This window comes from Acinonyx jubatus, chromosome A2 (genome assembly GCF_027475565.1).
Source record: "Acinonyx jubatus isolate Ajub_Pintada_27869175 chromosome A2, VMU_Ajub_asm_v1.0, whole genome shotgun sequence".
In the NCBI taxonomy this organism is placed as follows: domain Eukaryota; kingdom Metazoa; phylum Chordata; class Mammalia; order Carnivora; family Felidae; genus Acinonyx; species Acinonyx jubatus.
Genome location: NC_069383.1, coordinates 148893619 through 148912452, shown reverse-complemented (window position 1 = coordinate 148912452; position 18834 = coordinate 148893619). Strand labels below are relative to the sequence as shown.

At 37.8% G+C, this 18834-nt stretch overlaps 1 protein-coding gene across 4 annotated transcripts in view; it reads right to left on the bottom strand.

Annotated features, from left to right (window-relative positions):
• SMARCC1 (SWI/SNF related, matrix associated, actin dependent regulator of chromatin subfamily c member 1) overlaps positions 1-18834 on the bottom strand; it is a 171892-nt gene that overhangs the window by 90547 nt on the left and 62511 nt on the right. For all 4 annotated transcript variants that reach the window (XM_027038580.2, XM_027038581.2, XM_027038582.2 and 1 more), the window contains exons 12-18: positions 16747-16806; positions 12104-12141; positions 8611-8732; positions 4418-4489; positions 1625-1738; positions 844-997; positions 237-350 (exon numbers count right to left, since the gene is read on the bottom strand). In XM_027038580.2, coding sequence (XP_026894381.1) covers positions 237-350; positions 844-997; positions 1625-1738; positions 4418-4489; positions 8611-8732; positions 12104-12141; positions 16747-16806 — 674 coding nt within the window. The remainder of the gene's footprint in view (positions 1-236; positions 351-843; positions 998-1624; positions 1739-4417; positions 4490-8610; positions 8733-12103; positions 12142-16746; positions 16807-18834) is intronic.

Here is an 18834-nt window from a genome sequence, read left to right as displayed (position 1 = left end):
TCCTGTTTTAGCATATTATTCATCATTACTTTAACATACCTACATTCTAACCATACAGAAAAAGTGGTAAGATAAGTGATTGTGGTTTTATAAAATGCCAATAGATTAATTAGAATGCTCACATTCTTATGCCATAGAAAGTTACGTTTCTTATGAAAACTGATACTTCTTACAAAGAAGAATAAAGAGGACATGCTGCATTGCAGCCCAGGTGGGTCTAGAAACAAAGTCCTTACTTTTGCTAAGGTTTTCTTGGAGTAAATGTCAGTACGAAGACCAAAGTTCTGCAAATCAATTGGTTTTTCCTTGTTCTTCTCAGGAAAATTTAACATCTGCTGAGCAGCAGGGACCTAGGAGTCAGAAAAATGATGAATGGCTTTATTAATCTCTACAAAGTTAAAGGGATAGAATTTTTAAAGCACTGTATAATAGTGACACGTAGAGAGATTTCAGAATAAAATAAATAACCACACCTTTGCCCTACACTTCTAACACCATTTCAACATAGGCAACAAATGTTGCGTATAAGCAACATTTTTCTGCCTCATTTAAATCCCAGAGAAAATCGACAATAAATTTTCTTTAATATGCTACCCCATTTCACAGTGAAGAACAATTTACACCTTAGACTCATGTTATTCCAACTTAAGGCTATATAAAATCTGGTTGACATAGTAATCTTTTCAAGAACATGTGTTTGTTCACTTTCCAAATGTTAGGAAGGGGAAGAAGTCTCATACAGTGTATAATTAGTGTAATATTAAAAATGCCTAATATTAGGTTATTAGGGTAATAATTACAAAAACCAGAATTATAATAATATTGGTGTAATCATTAATTTACCTGAGGTGATCGAAGATGTAGAGGCACAAGCCCAGAAGGGGTATCAGCTAATACATTGAAATGAGGAGTAGGAGGAGGTCCCATTGCCATGGGTCGACTTTCTGGATCCACTTGGTAATTGACAAGCCCCCACTGCTCTAAAAAGGCATGAACCCTGGAAGAGTAAAGCTCTGAAACTTAACATCTAGAGACTGTAACTCACTTCCTCCATTAACCATCATCACATTTCACTAAAAAATCAAAACAATAAAACAAGTAAAATGTTCTCTATAGGCTATGAAGCACCACAAAGTTAACTGACAATTTTGGTTTGTTGTATGAGGGACAATTTCTACAAACTCAACATCAAGTTGATAACATAACACCCAAAACCTAATACAAAGCCTGATTATTTCCATCACAGAAAGAAGAAAACAAATGTTCACTTAAGTCCATGGTGAAAAAACTCACACACAGGCCAAATTCAAACCAGGAGATTCCCATTTGATGTGTTTCTTTAGACAGATCTAGTGTAGAGAGTTTATCCACTCTCCAGATCAACCCACTCTCCATCCCTGGTCATTTTACGATTTTACCATAAAATAAAAGATATCAAGTGTAAAATCTTAAAAAGAAGAGAAAATGCCAAGGTATTAAAAATACTCAACCCCTAAATAAAAAACATTTGATTAAGGTATTTTATCAACAAAGAAAATATCCAGTTGGATCAATCAAACATTAAACAGCAATGAATCAGTAACCACCTGCAGTGAAGTGTCTAAGAAAAAGTCAGGCATTTTACCTCATCACAGCACACACATCTCCAGTCAAGTTTCGCCGACAAGCAGTGCTGGTTAAATATTCTTGGGGGTTTAGGCGATATGTGTCAATCATAAAATTTCGATATGCCAAGTATCTAAAAAGCAGTGGCAAAATTCATAAGGTGAACACATATCCTTTCAGAAATAATAACTCATAGAGCCCATAATCTTCTGATTCCCTATAACCAAATCCAACAAAAAGTTTATATTCCAACAAATACTATTGAGTGCTCACAGTCATTAATGTAATTAAGGATAATAGCTAATATGCAAAACAACTATTTACTAATATTAACGATAAGTAACAGAATAAAACGATGAAGTTAATGTAAAGTAACATAGGGGTGTCTGGCTGGCTCAGCTGGTGGAGCAGGCGGGTTTTGTGTTTGGAGACAGGAGTTTGAGACCTACATTGGGCATAGAGTTTACTTAAAAATAGATAGGTTAAAATAATAATACAAGCTAATATAAATACAAGCTTGGTCACGGGGTGAATGGATAAACACCTGGTTATTTATGCTCTCTGCAGAACTACTGTGTATCCACAGTAATTCATTTAAACCTCACAATCTCTCCCTAAGGAAAGGTACACTATCATCTCATTTATCGATGAGTCAATTAGGCATCTGACTGTTGAGTTTGGATCAGATTATGATCTCATGGTTTGAGTTTGAGCTCTGTGCTGGGCTCCATGCTGACAGTGGAGCCTGCTTGAGATTCTCTCTCTCTCTCTCTCTCTCTCTCTCTCTCTCTCTCTCTGCCCCACCCCACCCACCAAAATAGATAAAATAAAAATTTTTAAATATATACATTAAAAAAAAAAGTGCCCTAGACCACAAGGCTGGTAAGTGTGGAGCCAGAATTTAGCAAACAGAGTGTGGGGGGGGGGGGCCAGGGGCTGCTCTAGAATCCATGCTCTTAACACGTGCTGCCTCTCATTTCTATATTCTTAGTAGAGCCACATGTTGATCTGGCTCTGACAATGGCTATATACCCAGCCAGGCGATGAGCAGAACCCATGAGGCCAAAATCAAAGCTAAAACAAGAACAGATAAAAAAGGAGAGAAAAACTGGGATTCGGAGTCACAGGAGACTTATTTTACAACAAACCCAAACACTTCTGTGACAAAATATTTATTCATTCATTCATTCATTTACTTATTTATTACTGTCTTTTTTAAGCAACAACCTTTTTTTATTGTGAGCAAGAGAGAGAAGACATGTGCAAGTGGGAGAGGGGCAGAGAGAGAGTGGGAAAGAGAGAGGGAGAGAGAATCCCGAGCAGGCTCTGTGCCGTCAATGCAGAGCCCAACTTGGGGCCAAACCTCACAAACTGTGAGATCATGACCTGAGCTGAAATCAAGGGTCAGATGCTTAACTGAATGAGCGACCCAGTCACCCCTCTGCGATAAAATATTTAAAACAAGATTTTAAGAAGCTACAGACCTAGCCACAAAAGAAAAACAAAAGTCTGGCAAAGTTAAGGTGGGCTACATCAGAAGAGAAAAGGTACACTGCTCAAAAAAGGTCTAGCATACGCATAGATGGATAAATAAAAACCGTAAATTTTCAGATTTAAGCGGACTAAAATGATAAACTGTGCTTTTAAACAGAAGACTGCCAAGAACCAGAAGTATTTACAAACGCTGGCAATTGGCAAATTAGCTAGAAGAATATACCATGTCTCACTAGATGGAAAGACTATCAGGGTTTCTTATGCCAAATCTTTGACTGTGGTTTTAAATGAATCCTTACACTTTTGTTATGGAAAGGCTAGAATTATCTAAACTTACAACCTCAAACTATTGTGGACAATCTACTATAAGAAAATATTTATTATTCAATTATCTATATTCTGTCATGCGTTCAATGTGGAAAATCACCCTTCCCAAACAATTTAAGCAAAAGACATCTATTTGTGAAGTCACATGAGTATAACAAGCAATGAATTAATACTATAAAGATAATATATGGAAAAGTATTTATAGTATGACAGGTGTGGATTTATTTGGGGGCAAGGGTTTCCAGAAATGTGTATTTAACAGTCACCAGGCAAATATACAAAAATACTTCCCCAAAAGATTCTTCCATCTCCAAAAAGGTTTTATCTCCAATGCAAAAGCACAACAATGCTTTATGTAATTAAGATCAATTTATAGGCAGCTATGTCATCATATCTGGCATTCTTTCAATTAGTAATCATTCATTAAGAAAACAAGATAAAGATTCCACCATCTCTCAGATTATCATACATAAATATACATAATCTATAAAATAAATTGGGAACTGTTAAGGAGAAATCTCAGCTCATTTTGGTGAATGACTATTACTAAAGAGCTCACATGCATATAGTTCAAGATACAAATGGAAGAAGAAAAAATGTAGAAAAAATTCCTTTACAGCATGGAATTCTGTGCGGCTGAGGTATGAACACTGTTCTGCATGGAGTAACATATTTGCAAACTTCCAAACATTAGCAAAAATGAGTGTTCGACTCTTGGTATCAGCTCAGGTCATGATCTCACGGTTTGGGAGATAAAGCCCCAAGTTGGGCTCTGACAGCACAGCACAAAGCCTGCTTGGAATTCTCTCTCCCCGCTCTTTATGCCCCTCCCCCACTTACATGCTCTCTCAAAATAAATAAATACTTTTTTAAAAAATTTAAAACAATTTGAAGAAACCCCTGCCAAATACATGCAAATTAACAATTTCTCTACACTTCAGCCCCATTCTAAAGTAGTAGTATCAGGATTACATCTTTATATTTCACTCACATTTCTGGAGTCTTGGATTTGTTTTTCCCATTGAAAAATTCAGGAAGAGCACGCCGTTCAATCACGTGAATACTGGGGAATAAAAAACAAAAAGTCCTCTTAAAAAAATAAAATCTTAAAATTTAAGCTAAGTAATTTTTTTTTAATTTAAAAAAAAATTTTTTTTTTTCAACGTTTATTTATTTTTTTTGGGACAGAGAGAGACAGAGCATGAACGGGGGAGGGGCAGAGAGAGAGGGAGACACAGAATCGGAAACAGGCTCCAGGCTCTGAGCCATCAGCCCAGAGCCGGACGCGGGGCTCGAACTCACGTACTGCGAGATTGTGACCTGGCTGAAGTCGGACGCTTAACCAACTGCGCCACCCAGGCGCCCCTAAGCTAAGTAATTTTCAAAGTAGAATTGATAAATCCAAAAGGCAAACAATTATTATTTTTTTTAATGCTTGTTTTTGAGGGGAGGGACAGATAGAAAGGGGGATAAAGGATCCAAAGCAGGCTCTGTGCTGACAGCAGAGAGTCTGATGTGGGGCTCAAAGCCACGAACTGTGAGCTGAAGTTGGACACTTAACCACTAAGCCACCCAGGGGCCCCTCAAGCATGATTTTAAAAAATCAACTAGCTTGCACAAGTTCCTATGTATGAAGAGCATATAATAAAGGTTTCCCTCTCAAACCCTCAATATGTAACTGTAGTTTTTCTATTCCCATAACCAAACTCAAAAACTTCAATCAACACACTGAAAGCAATACATTTTATTATGTACTTGACATAACATATCATGACCACATGATGAACCACAAAATACTAAAAGCTCTTTGGATACTGGCTGACGTACATTGTAGCAGCTGGCACAGAAACAAACTGGTGAAGTGAACAACCAGCCAAAAGATGATGGAATTTACAATGATCAGTTTCTTGGGTTTTTCATATCAATGCAACTTTTTTCCAGCCCTCAGAAACTTTGTGATAAACTCTTTTTTTTTTTTTTAAGATTTCAGTAATCGGGGCACCTGGGTGGCTCAGTCGATTGAGCGTCCAACTTCCACTCAAGTCATGATCTTGTGCTTCTTGAGTTCGAGCCCCGTGTCAGGCTCTGTGCTAACAGTTCACAGCCTGGAGCCTGCTTTGGATTCTGTATCTCCTTCTCTCTCTGCCCCTCCCTTGCTCACACTGTCTCTCAGAAAAAGAAAAAAAATAAACATTTAAAAAAAAAAGATTTCAGCAATCTACTGCCTTTATAAAGATCATAGAACAAGGGATGCCTGGGTAGTTCACTCGGTTAAGTGTCCAATTTCAGCTCAGGTCCTATCTCATGGTTCGTTGAGTTTGAGCCCCACATGGGGCTCTCTGCTCTCAGTGCAGAGCCGACTTTGAATCCTCTGTACCCCCCTCTCTCTGCCCCTCCACTGCTTGTGCTCTCTCAAAAATAAACATTTATAGGGGCGCCTGGGTAGCTCAGTCAGTTAAGCATCCAACTCTGGCTCAGGTCATGATCTCATGGTTTATGAGTCTGAGCCTCACATCGGGCTATATGCTGACAGCTCAGAGCTGGAGCCTGCTTTAGATTCTGTGTCTCCCTCTCTCTCTGTGCCTCCCCTGCTCACACTCTCTCCCTCTCAAGAATAAACATTTAAAAAAAATTTTTTAATTAAAAATATAAACATTTATAAACAAAGAAATCAATCACAGAACTAATTTTTACTATTTAGGTAAAGGCCCTGATAATTTTGCAAAATGTTACAGATGAAAGCACTATAGAGACCATGTAAAAATCAGGCCTCATGAACTATACAAATGACCCACCTGTGTATCTAGTACAAAGGTTTTGACACTACTACAAATCAATGTTTTTACTGATGACACTTTCTAGTTTCTCAGTGGCTTTCCAGATATGCAACATGTACTGGTTACACAGAGAAGAGCAAATCAGTAATCTGTGAATGTAACTAAAAGCATCGTTTGGCTGGTTCAGTTGTAGAGCATGTGACTCTTGACGTTGGGTCATGAGTTTGAACCCCACATTGAGTTTACTTAAAAACCATTCATTCTTGCATTATTTGGGAACATATAAATTGTTTGAACTGGATCTGTACTGCCAAATACTATAAATACAATGAATTACCTGGAAACTTCTAGGAAGATAATCCCTAAGACAAATTAATGCTATATACATATGTGTAATGACTTTCCAAGTTTTACTATGAAGAGAATAGCTGTAAGCAATTAATTATATAGTTCTAATATACCTCTCATTGTTTTATTGTTACAGGTTAGGAAAGGCCCACAAAACAATACAATTTCTATATTCACCAAGAACAAAACACACATGAATGCTTAATCCAAAGAACTTTCTTTTCCTTACGTGCAGGCAGCTAATTGCTTAGGTTCTGAAAATGAGTAAGGAAGTGGGGTATTCAGAATCAGAAAATCTGAGTTCTCCCAATTGTCAAAGGTGACTCTGAGCGCTTACACGGACACAGTATTTACCTTTATCTACAAAACAGGGTGTGACACACACCTCCACTATCCACTAGAGCAAGCTTTATGACACACAATGGTTATGATGCAAATGAGTATTTCTGTAACCTATAAAAACTTACCAAGTTATGTACTATTCAGACTTTTTTCATTTTAGAGGAAAAGAACACTAGTTTCCTCAAGTGTGTCCTTTTCAACTGTTCTGAACCTGAACATGTAATTATAATTAATAACACTGATACTGAGACACTTCCAAATATAAAAATAATTTAACACAATCAATGTAATGAAGATTGACCTTCAAAGAAGAGCTATATACTTATTCTGTTCCAGCTTCTATTTATTCAAAACATTTAGGAACTGCATTCAGAAATGTTAAAGGCATGCAGAGAAGTCTCAATATTAGAGTCATATTTTATGGTTTTGGAAAAAAATATAGCTCCAAATGGATCATCTACCCTTTTAAATTGGCTTCTGAAGATGTATATATGTCTAAATGCCATGTACAAAGACACACATATATAAAATCACACCTATCCTTAAAAAATGATAATGTATAATTATTGAGAGCAGGCAACAGATCCAAGTAAGACCACAAGATTCTGAGAAAGGGCACCATCCATCACTTAAGCGTAAGTTATATATATATAACTTTCCAATGAAAATACCTTAAAGAAGCTAACTATTTGGGAGGGGTAAGTTCTGGAACATAAATTAAAAAATAAAAAGCCAGATAAAAATCAGCCTGACATGAAACAGTCACACTTCATAAGTAATCAATAAATAAAATATCTAGGACTAGTTATTTCCAACCACACTCCAATGATGTCAAACGGTTTAGGTAAAAATAACAGGGAAGATGCTGAGGAGAGTGTTTTCTTGAAATGTTTATACATGAAAAGCCTAATGTTAAAAATATTTCCTACTGGGGCACCTGGCTTGTTCAGTCGGTACAGCATGTGACTCTTCATTTCAGGGTCATCAGTTCAAGCCCCACATTGGTTATTAGAGCACACTCACACACAAAAAAAATCATATTAAAATGAAGCCATTACTAAAGATTTTATTTTTAAGTAATCTCTATGCCCAACATGGGGATCGAACTTACAACCCCGAGATCAAGAGTTGCAGGCTCTACCGACTGGGCCAACCCGGCACCCCTAGTGTTTCAAAATCATGTAATGCCAATATTTTATAATTATTAAATATTTAACTATTTGCCCATCTGAATCATAACTGATTCTAAATGAATTAAGTCTAAGCTTACAAAATTTTACACCCCCAAGTTACAACACAACTTAGTTTCCATCCCTAAACTGCTTTAAAGAACACATTCCAGGGGAGTCTGAGTGGCTCAGTCAGTTAAGCGTCCGACTCTTGGTTTCAGCTCAAGTTATCATACATAACGGTTCATGGGTTCAAGCCCAGATTCAGACTCTGACAGTGTGGAACCTGCTTGGGATTCTCACTCACTCCCTCGCTCTCTGACCCGCCCCCACTCGCATGCACAAAGTCTGTCTCTCTCTCAATAAATAAATAAACTTAAGAAAGAAAAAAAAGAACACATTCCAAAGTTAAAATCACTTTCCATCTTCCTTCATCCATCTGACAATGATTAGTGACAAGAGGGACTTGGGCAGAAAGGCGTAAGATAACTTCAAGAAGTTCTCCCACACCTAAGTATCTTATTCACAGGTATACATGGCCCACTCACCAGTTATAATCAAACCATGATGCATAACTAGGAATAATAATGTGATTGGTCTGCTCTGTCACATTATCTTCTCCTGGGTCAAGTGAACGACTCTGATCACCTTTGCTAGGATCTTCGTCTTCCTATAGGAAAGAAGCCAGAGTTGAGAGAAACAGAGAACTACAGAGAGATATGTAACAGCTTTCAAACTTCTGATATTAGGGCATAAAATGAGGCCAGTTGATCCAATTTCAAGGATTAAAAAAACAAATTTCAAATAAAAACAACCCTTCACGGTTTTAAGGTACCTTCACAAGATTCCCAGATGACACAGCAGATTTTATTCCTTGCTTTTACAGATGAGGGAATCAACTCAGAGAAGACTCAAAACTTTTCTCACAATAGCTTGCTTCTTGCTTGTCCAGTTTTATCTAATCCTGGGGTCACATATCTAGCTCTCAAGTGATTTATAAGGAGGTGACTCAAAGACCCTAATGAGGCATAATGACAAGCTTTCCCCTATCCCAAAGATTCATCAGTAAGTATCTGCTAGCAGCTACATGCACCTTATTCATTCCTCACAGTAACAGCAGCGATTACTACTACTTTTGTGGGTGAGAAAATGATGCACAGAGCTATTAAGTTATAAACAGGGTAGGGGTGCCTGAGTGGCTCAGTCGGTTGAGCATCCGACTTCGGCTCAGGTCATGATCTCACGGTTCGTGAGTTCAAGCCCCACATCGGGCTCTGTGCTGACGGCTCGGGGCCTGGAGCCTGCTTCGGATTCTGTGTCTCCCTCTCTCTCTCCTGCTCCCCTGCTCACACTCTGTCTCTCTCTCAAAAATAAGTAAAGATAAAAAAAAATAAATAAAATTAAAAAAAATAAATAAATAAACAGGGTAGGTAGAATTCCAGAAATCCCGGATAGAGGGCCTACACTCTTAATCATTTTCACTAATAAAAGTCAGCTCTGAATTTTATCCAATTTAAAGAGGTTTTAACTAATGATTCCACCTGAAAACCTGGCCTGGCTAATACAATAATTTAAAAATCAATGCTGTGGGTCAAAACACAAGAACATTTCTTATGCTTCCAATAAAAAATAGTAATAATTACTTCTAAATAATATCATGTAATACAAAGTTTGTATTCAAATGGTTCCAATTAACCCAAAAATGCCCTTTATACATTTTTGTTCCCAAATCAGAACCTAATCAAGAAATCCGTATTAAGTCACATTTGCATCTCTTCAGTTACCTTTAATCCCTGCCTCCCTCTGGGGGTGTATTTAATGAAATTCAAAGGTTTTAAAACTCCAGACCACACAACTTGTACAATGTTTAACAATTTCTATTTATCTTATTGATTCTTCATAATTAACTTGCAATTAAACATTTTTATCAAAAATATTACAGGAAGTAAGTTTTTTGACACTCAGATGTTTTCCAATTTTGTACAGTTAAATCTACAACCTTTCATCTGTGTTTTTACTGTTTTTATTCTTATGAAATTCTTTCCTATTAAAAACCAGTTCTACACTTTAATTTCTATCTTTAACTTCATTCAGTGTAAATATCTGTGCGGCATTATTTGAAGTGAGGATCTAGTATTACTGCCTAGAAACTTAAGACAGTAATTTCCTTAAGATCAATGAGTATAGAAAAAAGGTAATGTTTGAAAGTCCCAAGGAACTCTGGTTGTTACTTAAATGATGGTGAAACAAGTATGCTAATATTGATGACAAAAGTAAAAAATGTTATTTCCCAAATCAGGGGAGCTAGTAAAAAATATGCACATGGTTAAAGTGGTTTTGAAATGAAGGTTTCACAAACTCAATTAGAACACAAAATATATCCTTTATTCAGGAGAGAATGGCACTGCAATTAATAAAGGCCAAGAGGATGCAACGGGGTGGCTCCGTCAGTTAAGCCTCCGACTTGGGCTCAGGTCATGATCTCACCATTCATGAGTTCAAGCCCTGTGTCAGGCTCTGTGCTGACAGCTCGGAGCCTGGAGCCTGGAGCCTGCTTCAGATTCTGTCCCTCTCTCTCTCTGCCCCTCCCCTGGGTGGCTCAGTCGGTTGAGCGTCCAACTTCAGCTCAGGTCATAATCTCACGGCTCGTGGGTTCAAGCCCCGCACCGGGCTCTGTGCTGAGTGCTCAGACCCTGGAGCCTGCTTCGGATTCTGTGTCCCCTTCTCTCTCTGCCCCTCCCCTGCTCATGCTCTGTCTGTCTCTCAAAGGTGAATAAAGATTTAAAAAAAAAACTTTTTTCTTGATAAAAAAATAAATAAATAAAGGCCAACAGTCTATGGTTTAATTATCTGAGTAAGGAAACACACGGGATGGCATCGTGGAATGAGGTGTTACAGTAAATATGTCTAACAAGTTTTGGGTTCAATTATACAACAGACTTAGCCTTGGTTTCAAAATGTCCCCTGCCCCTGGCATAAACAAAATCTCCTATGCCCAATTGTTTGGCTTTTTATTTGGGTCTCTTTCACTACCACATAAGAGTATTTACACAAAATGATGACATATTTTTATAAATGTAACATTTGTTAATGATTTTAAGTAGTTGGTTAACTGAAGAAGTCTGATTTAAAAAGAAAATCATAGAGGTGCCTGGCTAGCTCAGTCAGTGTAACATGCAACTCTTGATGTCAGGGTTATGAGTTCAAGGCCCACACTGGATAAGGGATAACTTAAAATTAAAATCTTAAAAAAAAAAAAAAAATTAAAATCATAAGGACAATTCAGATGAAGAGCCTTACATAGAGGAGTTTCTTGAAATACTTTTCAGGGCAATCCTGTCATAAATACGTTCATTCCTTGAATGTATAAAAACAATATATGTCAATTTGGGGGATTTCTCTGACTCAATGAAAAAGAACTATCCATTTTCAGCAAAGGAAGAAAGTTATTTCAGAGAGATTAGGGATTAGTTACACTTATTAATAACACAAACGACAGTTTGAATGAACAATGGGCCATCTACTAAAAAGAAAAGTAAAATCCTGCCTTAAATCCAACACCTTTCAACAGCATAATTATTGATATGTCTCCACCGCAGAGCTGATCAAACAGGAAGCAGCTGACTGTAATAGCTCCAAAAAGGTTAAGAGCATGATCAAAAGCTGTACTGGCTGTGGACTGAAATTGTACTGATATAAATGGAAGGGAGAAAATCAAGGCAAGGTACGGTCCCTGCTCACCTGTACCATCGGATAACACCTGGAACACTGCATTCAGCTCTGATTACCACCTTGCAACCAGAGCTATAATGGAATCGGAAATTAGCATAGGAGAGACACTACATGAGAAGATAGAAATTTCCTTTTGAAAACTCTTAGGAGTCGAGAAAGACAAATTATTTCAGAGATGGGTTGAAAACAAAAAATTAGAAGGGCCTCAAAATTGAGTATTTCTAAGGCACTTTCAATCAGTGTTTCTACTGCTCCATACATTGAACCCTTAGATAGCTACTTTTGCACCAGGCGTAATTAAATTGTTACCTTTCCTCCTGTTGTGACTGTTTCTTCATCCTGCTCATCTGCAAAATCAAAATATACAATTATGTAAAAATCAGGTATATATGCTCTTTGGATTACTTGGAAACTTCAAGATAATTTTTAAAACTTTATATAATTATTACTAGAGAGGGAAAAGGAAAGAAATAAAACATTATTAAAGCAAACCCACCTCTAATAATTCAGTAAAGTGGTACTGTACACAGAAGCACAAAGATGAATAGAGCTTCAAGCATTAAATAATTAAAAATTTCCAACAACAGGGAATTTATAATTAATTACTGCTTAGGCTACTAATCTCAGTTATGATCTTGCTAATAAAAGGTAAGGGACTTGATTAGGACTCTAAGCACTTGAGATTTAATGAAACAAAGTAATGACATTTTGGATCTCAGAGGAAATGAGTTAAGAAATGAGGAGTAAAGAAAAGAGGTGAGAATCAATCACTACAAAGTCCTGGTAAGAGTGTTAATACCTTCTGAGGATAGAAGACTCCAAAACCTAAATGCTGGCCTTGCAAAAGAACAGGAATAAACCCAAGTATAATTTAAACCAGGCAGCTGATTTCCACAGCAAAAAGTAAAAGTGCCAGTGTGGACATCTGTTTATATATTAACTATTGCTGCGTTTACATGACAATGGCAAAGTTGATTAACTGTGACAGAGACCATATAGCCCATACTGTATAAAATACTAGCTGGCCCTTTCCAGATAAGTATGCTAACATCTACATTAGAGAATATAAAAAGATCAGTAATACATGAACAGTTAGTACTCAAACGTTCAACCATATTCTATAGAATGCCTCTACTATGTGTCCAAATGCTAAGGACACAATGAAAAACAAGAAAAGGTCCCTGTCTTCATTGAGTTTACACGCCAGTTGGGAGTGGCAGACTAGAGAGAAAATACACAGAAAGATTTCAGATGATGAAAGCTGGTATACAGAGAAAAACAAATTAATATATTTTAGAGAGGGATTGGGTGGGTGAACCCTTCTAAATAAAGAGGGAAGCGTCTCTGAAAAGGTAACATTTTAGCTGAAACATAAGGGAAGGACAAAAGCATTCCAGGGACAGGAAGCAGCCTGATCAAAGAGCCTCAGGTGGGAACGAACCTGACACCTTCACAAATCTGAAAGGTCACTATGAGCTTTGAAGGCTGGGAGAAATGAGCACAAGAGCAGAGTGCAGTCACACAAAGCACTGGCACTAAAGTTAGACCTAGACCGGAGTCTGTGCTCTGCCGCTTAATAGCTTTATGTTTGGAAACATTACCGAACCCCTCTAGGCTCATTTCCTCATTAATAACACAGGACTGGGGCACTCGAGTGACTCAGTCAGTTAAGCATCGAACTTCAGCTCAGGTCATGATCTCATTGCCTGGGACTTTGAGCTCTGTATTGGGCTCTGTGCTGATAGCTCAGAGCCTGGAGCGTGCTTCAGATTCTGTGTCTCCCTCTCTCTCTGCCCCTCCCCTACTCAAGCTCTGTCGGTCTCTCTCTCTCTCTCAAAAATAAATAAACATTAAAAAATTATTTCTTTAAAAAAACATAACACAAGACTAACATGGTTTTACAAGGAAACGTGAACATATGTAGAATGATACCTGGCAGGTACTTAGGCAAAACAGAGATGGGCACTGTTGTTTGATTTCTAAGTTAGACAAACAACTGCTAGCAGGAATAGGAGATTCACCATGTGGTAAATAACTTATGGTCACCCAGTTCTGCACAGGGACTAGTTTTTTTCTAGGAAGTGACTAACAGTTCTAAATAAGGTTGTCAAAATGAATTTTTTGTTCTTTAGATCTTGGTAAACCCCATGATAACCAATTTTTCACTAGATGGTGGTAACACAACTTAATGATCTCTCTCTGGTCAAAACACACCATTTAAATTTAGTTTGACAGGGGCGCCTGGGTGGCTCAGTCGGTTAAGCTTCCAACTTCGGCTCAGGTCATGAGCTCACGGTTCATGGGATCAAGCCCTGCTCTGTGCTGATAGCTCAGAGCCTGGAGCCTGCTTTGAATTCTGTCTCCCTCTCTCTCTCCCCCTCCCCTGCTCAAGCGCTCGCTCTCACTCGTGCGCTCTCAAAAATAATAAACATTAAATACAAAATTTTAAATAAATAAAATAAAAATATATTTAGTTTAACAGATTTCTGTCCCAGAGGTAGTCTTGGTACCCAAAGGAAATTCACTTCTGCTAATACTAAAGTAGGAGGGCCACCTGCTTATGGATTCCTAAACAGTACTCATAAATGTTCTCTTCCTCCTTCTAGATGTGGACAATCACACTCTCACCTCAGCCCCTGGAATCTGGACCTTTCAGTGATCTCAAGGAAGGAAGGAAGGAAGGAAGGAAGGGAGGGAGGGAGGGAGGGAGGAAGGGAGGAAGGATGGGAGGAAGGAAGGGAGGAAGGGAGGAAGGGAGGGAGGAAGGGAGGGAGGAAGGGAGGGAGGAAGGGAGGGAGGAAAGAAGGACTGGGGATATTTAGCTAGGTGACATGTAAGGCAGAATATGGACCAGTTAAAACAATAAACAACTCTGTGAAGAGGAATTCCCAGTTGATGAATCAGTTACCCTTGGCACATGGTTCAGGTTATACCTAATGCAGAAAGCCAGATGATTAAGTGATACGTGGAAAAGCCTGTTGGTTCCTAGATGAGAGGCCAGGACAACAATTTAAAATTCCACAGACTCTAGCTCTCCAGCTGCGATGAGCAGCATCTTCAGCCATAACACCCCTGCTGTTTAGACCTCGAGCCATTCGCAAACACAAAGAGCTCTTATACCCAGCACTGAAAGTTTTAGATCCAATTGAAACTTCTATCCAGTTCTTAAAACTGGCTTCGATTTGACTACTTTGATAAAGTCCATTAAAAAAACACTCTCGGGGCGCCTGGGTGGCTCAGTCGGTTACGCGTCCGACTTCGGCTCAGGTCATGATCTCACAGTCTGTGAGTTTGAGCCCCGCATCAGGCTCTGTGCTGACAGCTCAGAGCCTGGAGCCTGCTTCGGATTCTGTGTCTCCCTCTCACTCTGACCCTCCCCTATTCATGCTCTGTCTCTCTCTGTCTCAAAAATAAATAAACGTTAAAAAAACTTTAAAAAAAAAACAACAAAAAACACTCTCATAGTAGCTCCCATTTTTAAAAGGACAATTGTCTACACTCATAAAACTACAGATTGATTCCTTTTTAGGATATACAATTAAAAAACAGAAACTATCAGGGCACCTGGATGGCCCAGTGGGTTGAGCATCCAAGCCTTGATTTCGGCTCAAGTTATGGTCCCAGGGTCATGGGGTCAAGGTAAGCGTGGGCTTGTGCTAAGCGTGGAGCCTGCTTAATATTCTTGTGTGCTCTCTCTCCCTCCCTTCCTCTCCCAAGCTCTCTAAAATAAAGGTAAAATAAAATAAAATGGGTAATTAAAAAAAAAATAGAAACTATAATTCTATTTAACTGTCCCAGTAAAGAGTATCCAGTCTTAACAATCATTTACTCTGTCACATTACAGAAAACATTAAAAGTCTATGTATAGCTAGTTTTGTTTTCTTGGCCTTTGATTCAGTGGACAAGTACCAGTTGTGGAATAGACAAGCTTATAGAAAATGGAAATTATTAATAGTTATAAATATTCTATTAAGAATGTTAAAAGACAATTAAGATAGAAATGTTTTGACAGCATTTGTTTCATTTATTTTGTTGACCTAACACCAACTTTACATAAACTGTCATCAAGATAATTTTCTATTTCTACTTCTGACATCAAAATTGGACCTGATGTTCAATGATAGGCTTTAAGCCAGAAAAGGATGATATAGTGAAATGAAGTAAAAAACAAAAACAAAACAAAACAAAACAAAAAAACCCTCACTACCTACTAGCTGCCATCAAGAATCTCTATAATTTATTTGAAATACAGAATTCACTTAGTGAAAAGATAAAGAAACTGAAGTTTCATTTTCCACATAAGGAGACCTCAAAAACCCCTTTCAGGTGTAAAATTCCCTAAAGTCAAAAATTCAGTATAAATTTATAAATATATAAATTATATAAATCCTGAAAACACTAGGTTCTCCCTTAATTTTTACAAGTGAACAGAGAAACTGAGATCCATATACAATTCTCAAAAACAAAGATGTTTACAACCACCTCTACTTTTTTTAAGTGGAACAAGTGACTACGTTCCTCTCTCCCACCCTCCAGCACATCCAAGGACCATGGTGTCCTCATAAAAATGTACTCTATAATGTGTAAATACTACTATGAATGGATGATAGGATTCTCATTTTATACTATTTAGCTAACTAGAAGAAATACTTTAGGAAATAGAAGTATTTAAGAGTCAACAGACTTAAAAAAAAAAAAGGCAATAGACTTTTGCTCTAAAGATGCAAAAATCAAATCAGTAAAGAGTAGAAAAAAATGATCACAGGAATTTAAATTTCCTAATATGGCAGCAAACCAAACTAACAGTGGTGCTAGGGTGACCATGGTCACTATCTGCGCTGGAAAGCATAGCAACTGGAAGCAACATCTCTGAGGAAAGGAACAATCATTAGAGGAGCTGAATCAATAAGAGAGACAACAACACAGAAGTGTACAGATTGTTTGGTTTTTACCTAGATCTGCCACAGTTCCTCCTTTAACAGGTGTATTTTCACTATCTTTCTTTGGGTTCACTAGAAAGAAAAAAAAGAGTCATGATTTAGGGGGAAAGTTCTACTTTTTTAAAAGAAGAAAAAATAAAAGATGATTAAAAAGTACATGAATCTCATTGCAAACCACCACCATCCAGTGTTCACCTTCATGAAAAACTGTAAATCTGATGAAAAAAATACTAACACTTAATATAAGACTGCCATTTTGCAATTAATTACCCAAGCATCAATTTTTTCATGATAAAAGTACACAATACACAAATATAGAAAGCAAAACCTGAAAAGAACCTTTCAATCCCTTCCCCCAAAGTATTTTTTATTACATTTTCTGTGTGTTTGTGGATTCCCATTTTTGTGCCATTCATTTAGGTAAATAAACTCAGGGAGAACGGATACCTATTATATATCTCTGTAAACTTCAAAACCTGTATGAGGGGTTTAGGGGCTCCTGGGTGGCTTGGTCAATTAAACCTCTGACTTTTGGTTTCAGCTCAGGTCACGATCTCACAGTCATAGGATCAAGCCCTATGTCCCACTCCATGCTGAGCATGGAGCCTGTCTGAGCTTCTCTCCCTCACTCTTTGACCCTTCCTGTTCATATTTTCTTTCTCTCAAGGTAAATAAATAAACCTAAAAAACCCCACAAAACCTGTATGAGGGGTTTAAATCTTACAGCTCTGTTATCCATACTGTGCTTCTTCCTTAGCATTCTACCCATGTCATTCAACTGTGTGCCTATATGACCATTCCATGTTAAGTGTTTTTAGTTACATTTATAGTTAAATTATATATAACTATTTCATTTAAATGAAATGAAATGAATCCACTGTGTCCATGGATGGGTCATACATAAGGTAACCAGCCCTATATTGATGGCAACTGTTGTTTATTTTCAATTTTTCGCTATTACATAATCCACATCCTCTTACATTCATCTTTTTTTTTTTTTGAGAGAGAGACAGAGTATGAGCGGGGGAGGAGCAGAGAGAGAGAGAGAGGGAGACACAAAATCTGAAGCAGGCTCCAGGCTCCGAGCTGTCAGCACAGAGATCAATGCGGGACTTGAACTCACAAGCTGTGAGATCATGACCTAAGCCAAAGTCAGACGCCCAACTGAGCCACCCAGGTGCCCCATCTTACATTCATCTCTAAGCGTGCCTATAATTACTTAAAATGGGCTCTGAAATTAAAACTGCTACTGCACCTACACATTAAAATTGAACAAATAAATTGTGTTAAGTGGCTTCATTAATTTATACTTCTACCAACAGCATCTGAAAATACCCACTTTCTCAAAACATCAGTACTCTGTGAATCATCTATTTTCTAAGTCTGGAAAATCTAATAGATGAAAAGAGTTACTTTAATAATTTATATATCCTTGATTAAGAGAGGTTGAGCATCTTTCCACACATTTAATGGCCCTGAAATTTGATAAAATTACCAGTACATAAATACTTTGCCCTTAAATACAAATCAAAAACACATTGAGATACCACCTCACACCGGTGAGAGTGGCTAACATTAACAACTCAGGCAACAAGAGATGTAGGCTAGGATGTGGAGAAAGAGGAATCCTTTTGCACTGCTGGTGGGAATGCAAACTGGTGCAGCCACTCTGGAAAACAGTGTAGAGGTTCCTCAAAAAGTTAAAAATAGAACTACCCTACAACACAGCAATTGCACTATTAGGTATTTATCCAAAGGACACGGGTGTTGATTGAAAGGGGTACATGCACCCCAATGTTTTTTGCCAGTGCTATTGACAACAGCCGAAGTATGGAAAGAGACAAAATATCCATCGACTGATAAATGAACAAGATGTGGTGTAGGGGCGCCTGGGTGGATCAGTTAAGCATCTGACTTCAGCTCAGATCTGATCTCACCATTCTTGAGTTCGAGCCCTGTGTCGGGCTTTGTGCTGACAGCTCAGAGCCTGAAGCCCACTTCAGATTCTGTGTCTCCCTCTCTCTCTGACCATCCTCCACTTGCATTCTATGTCTCTTTCTCAAAAATAAACATTTAAAAAATTAAAAAAAAAAAAGACAT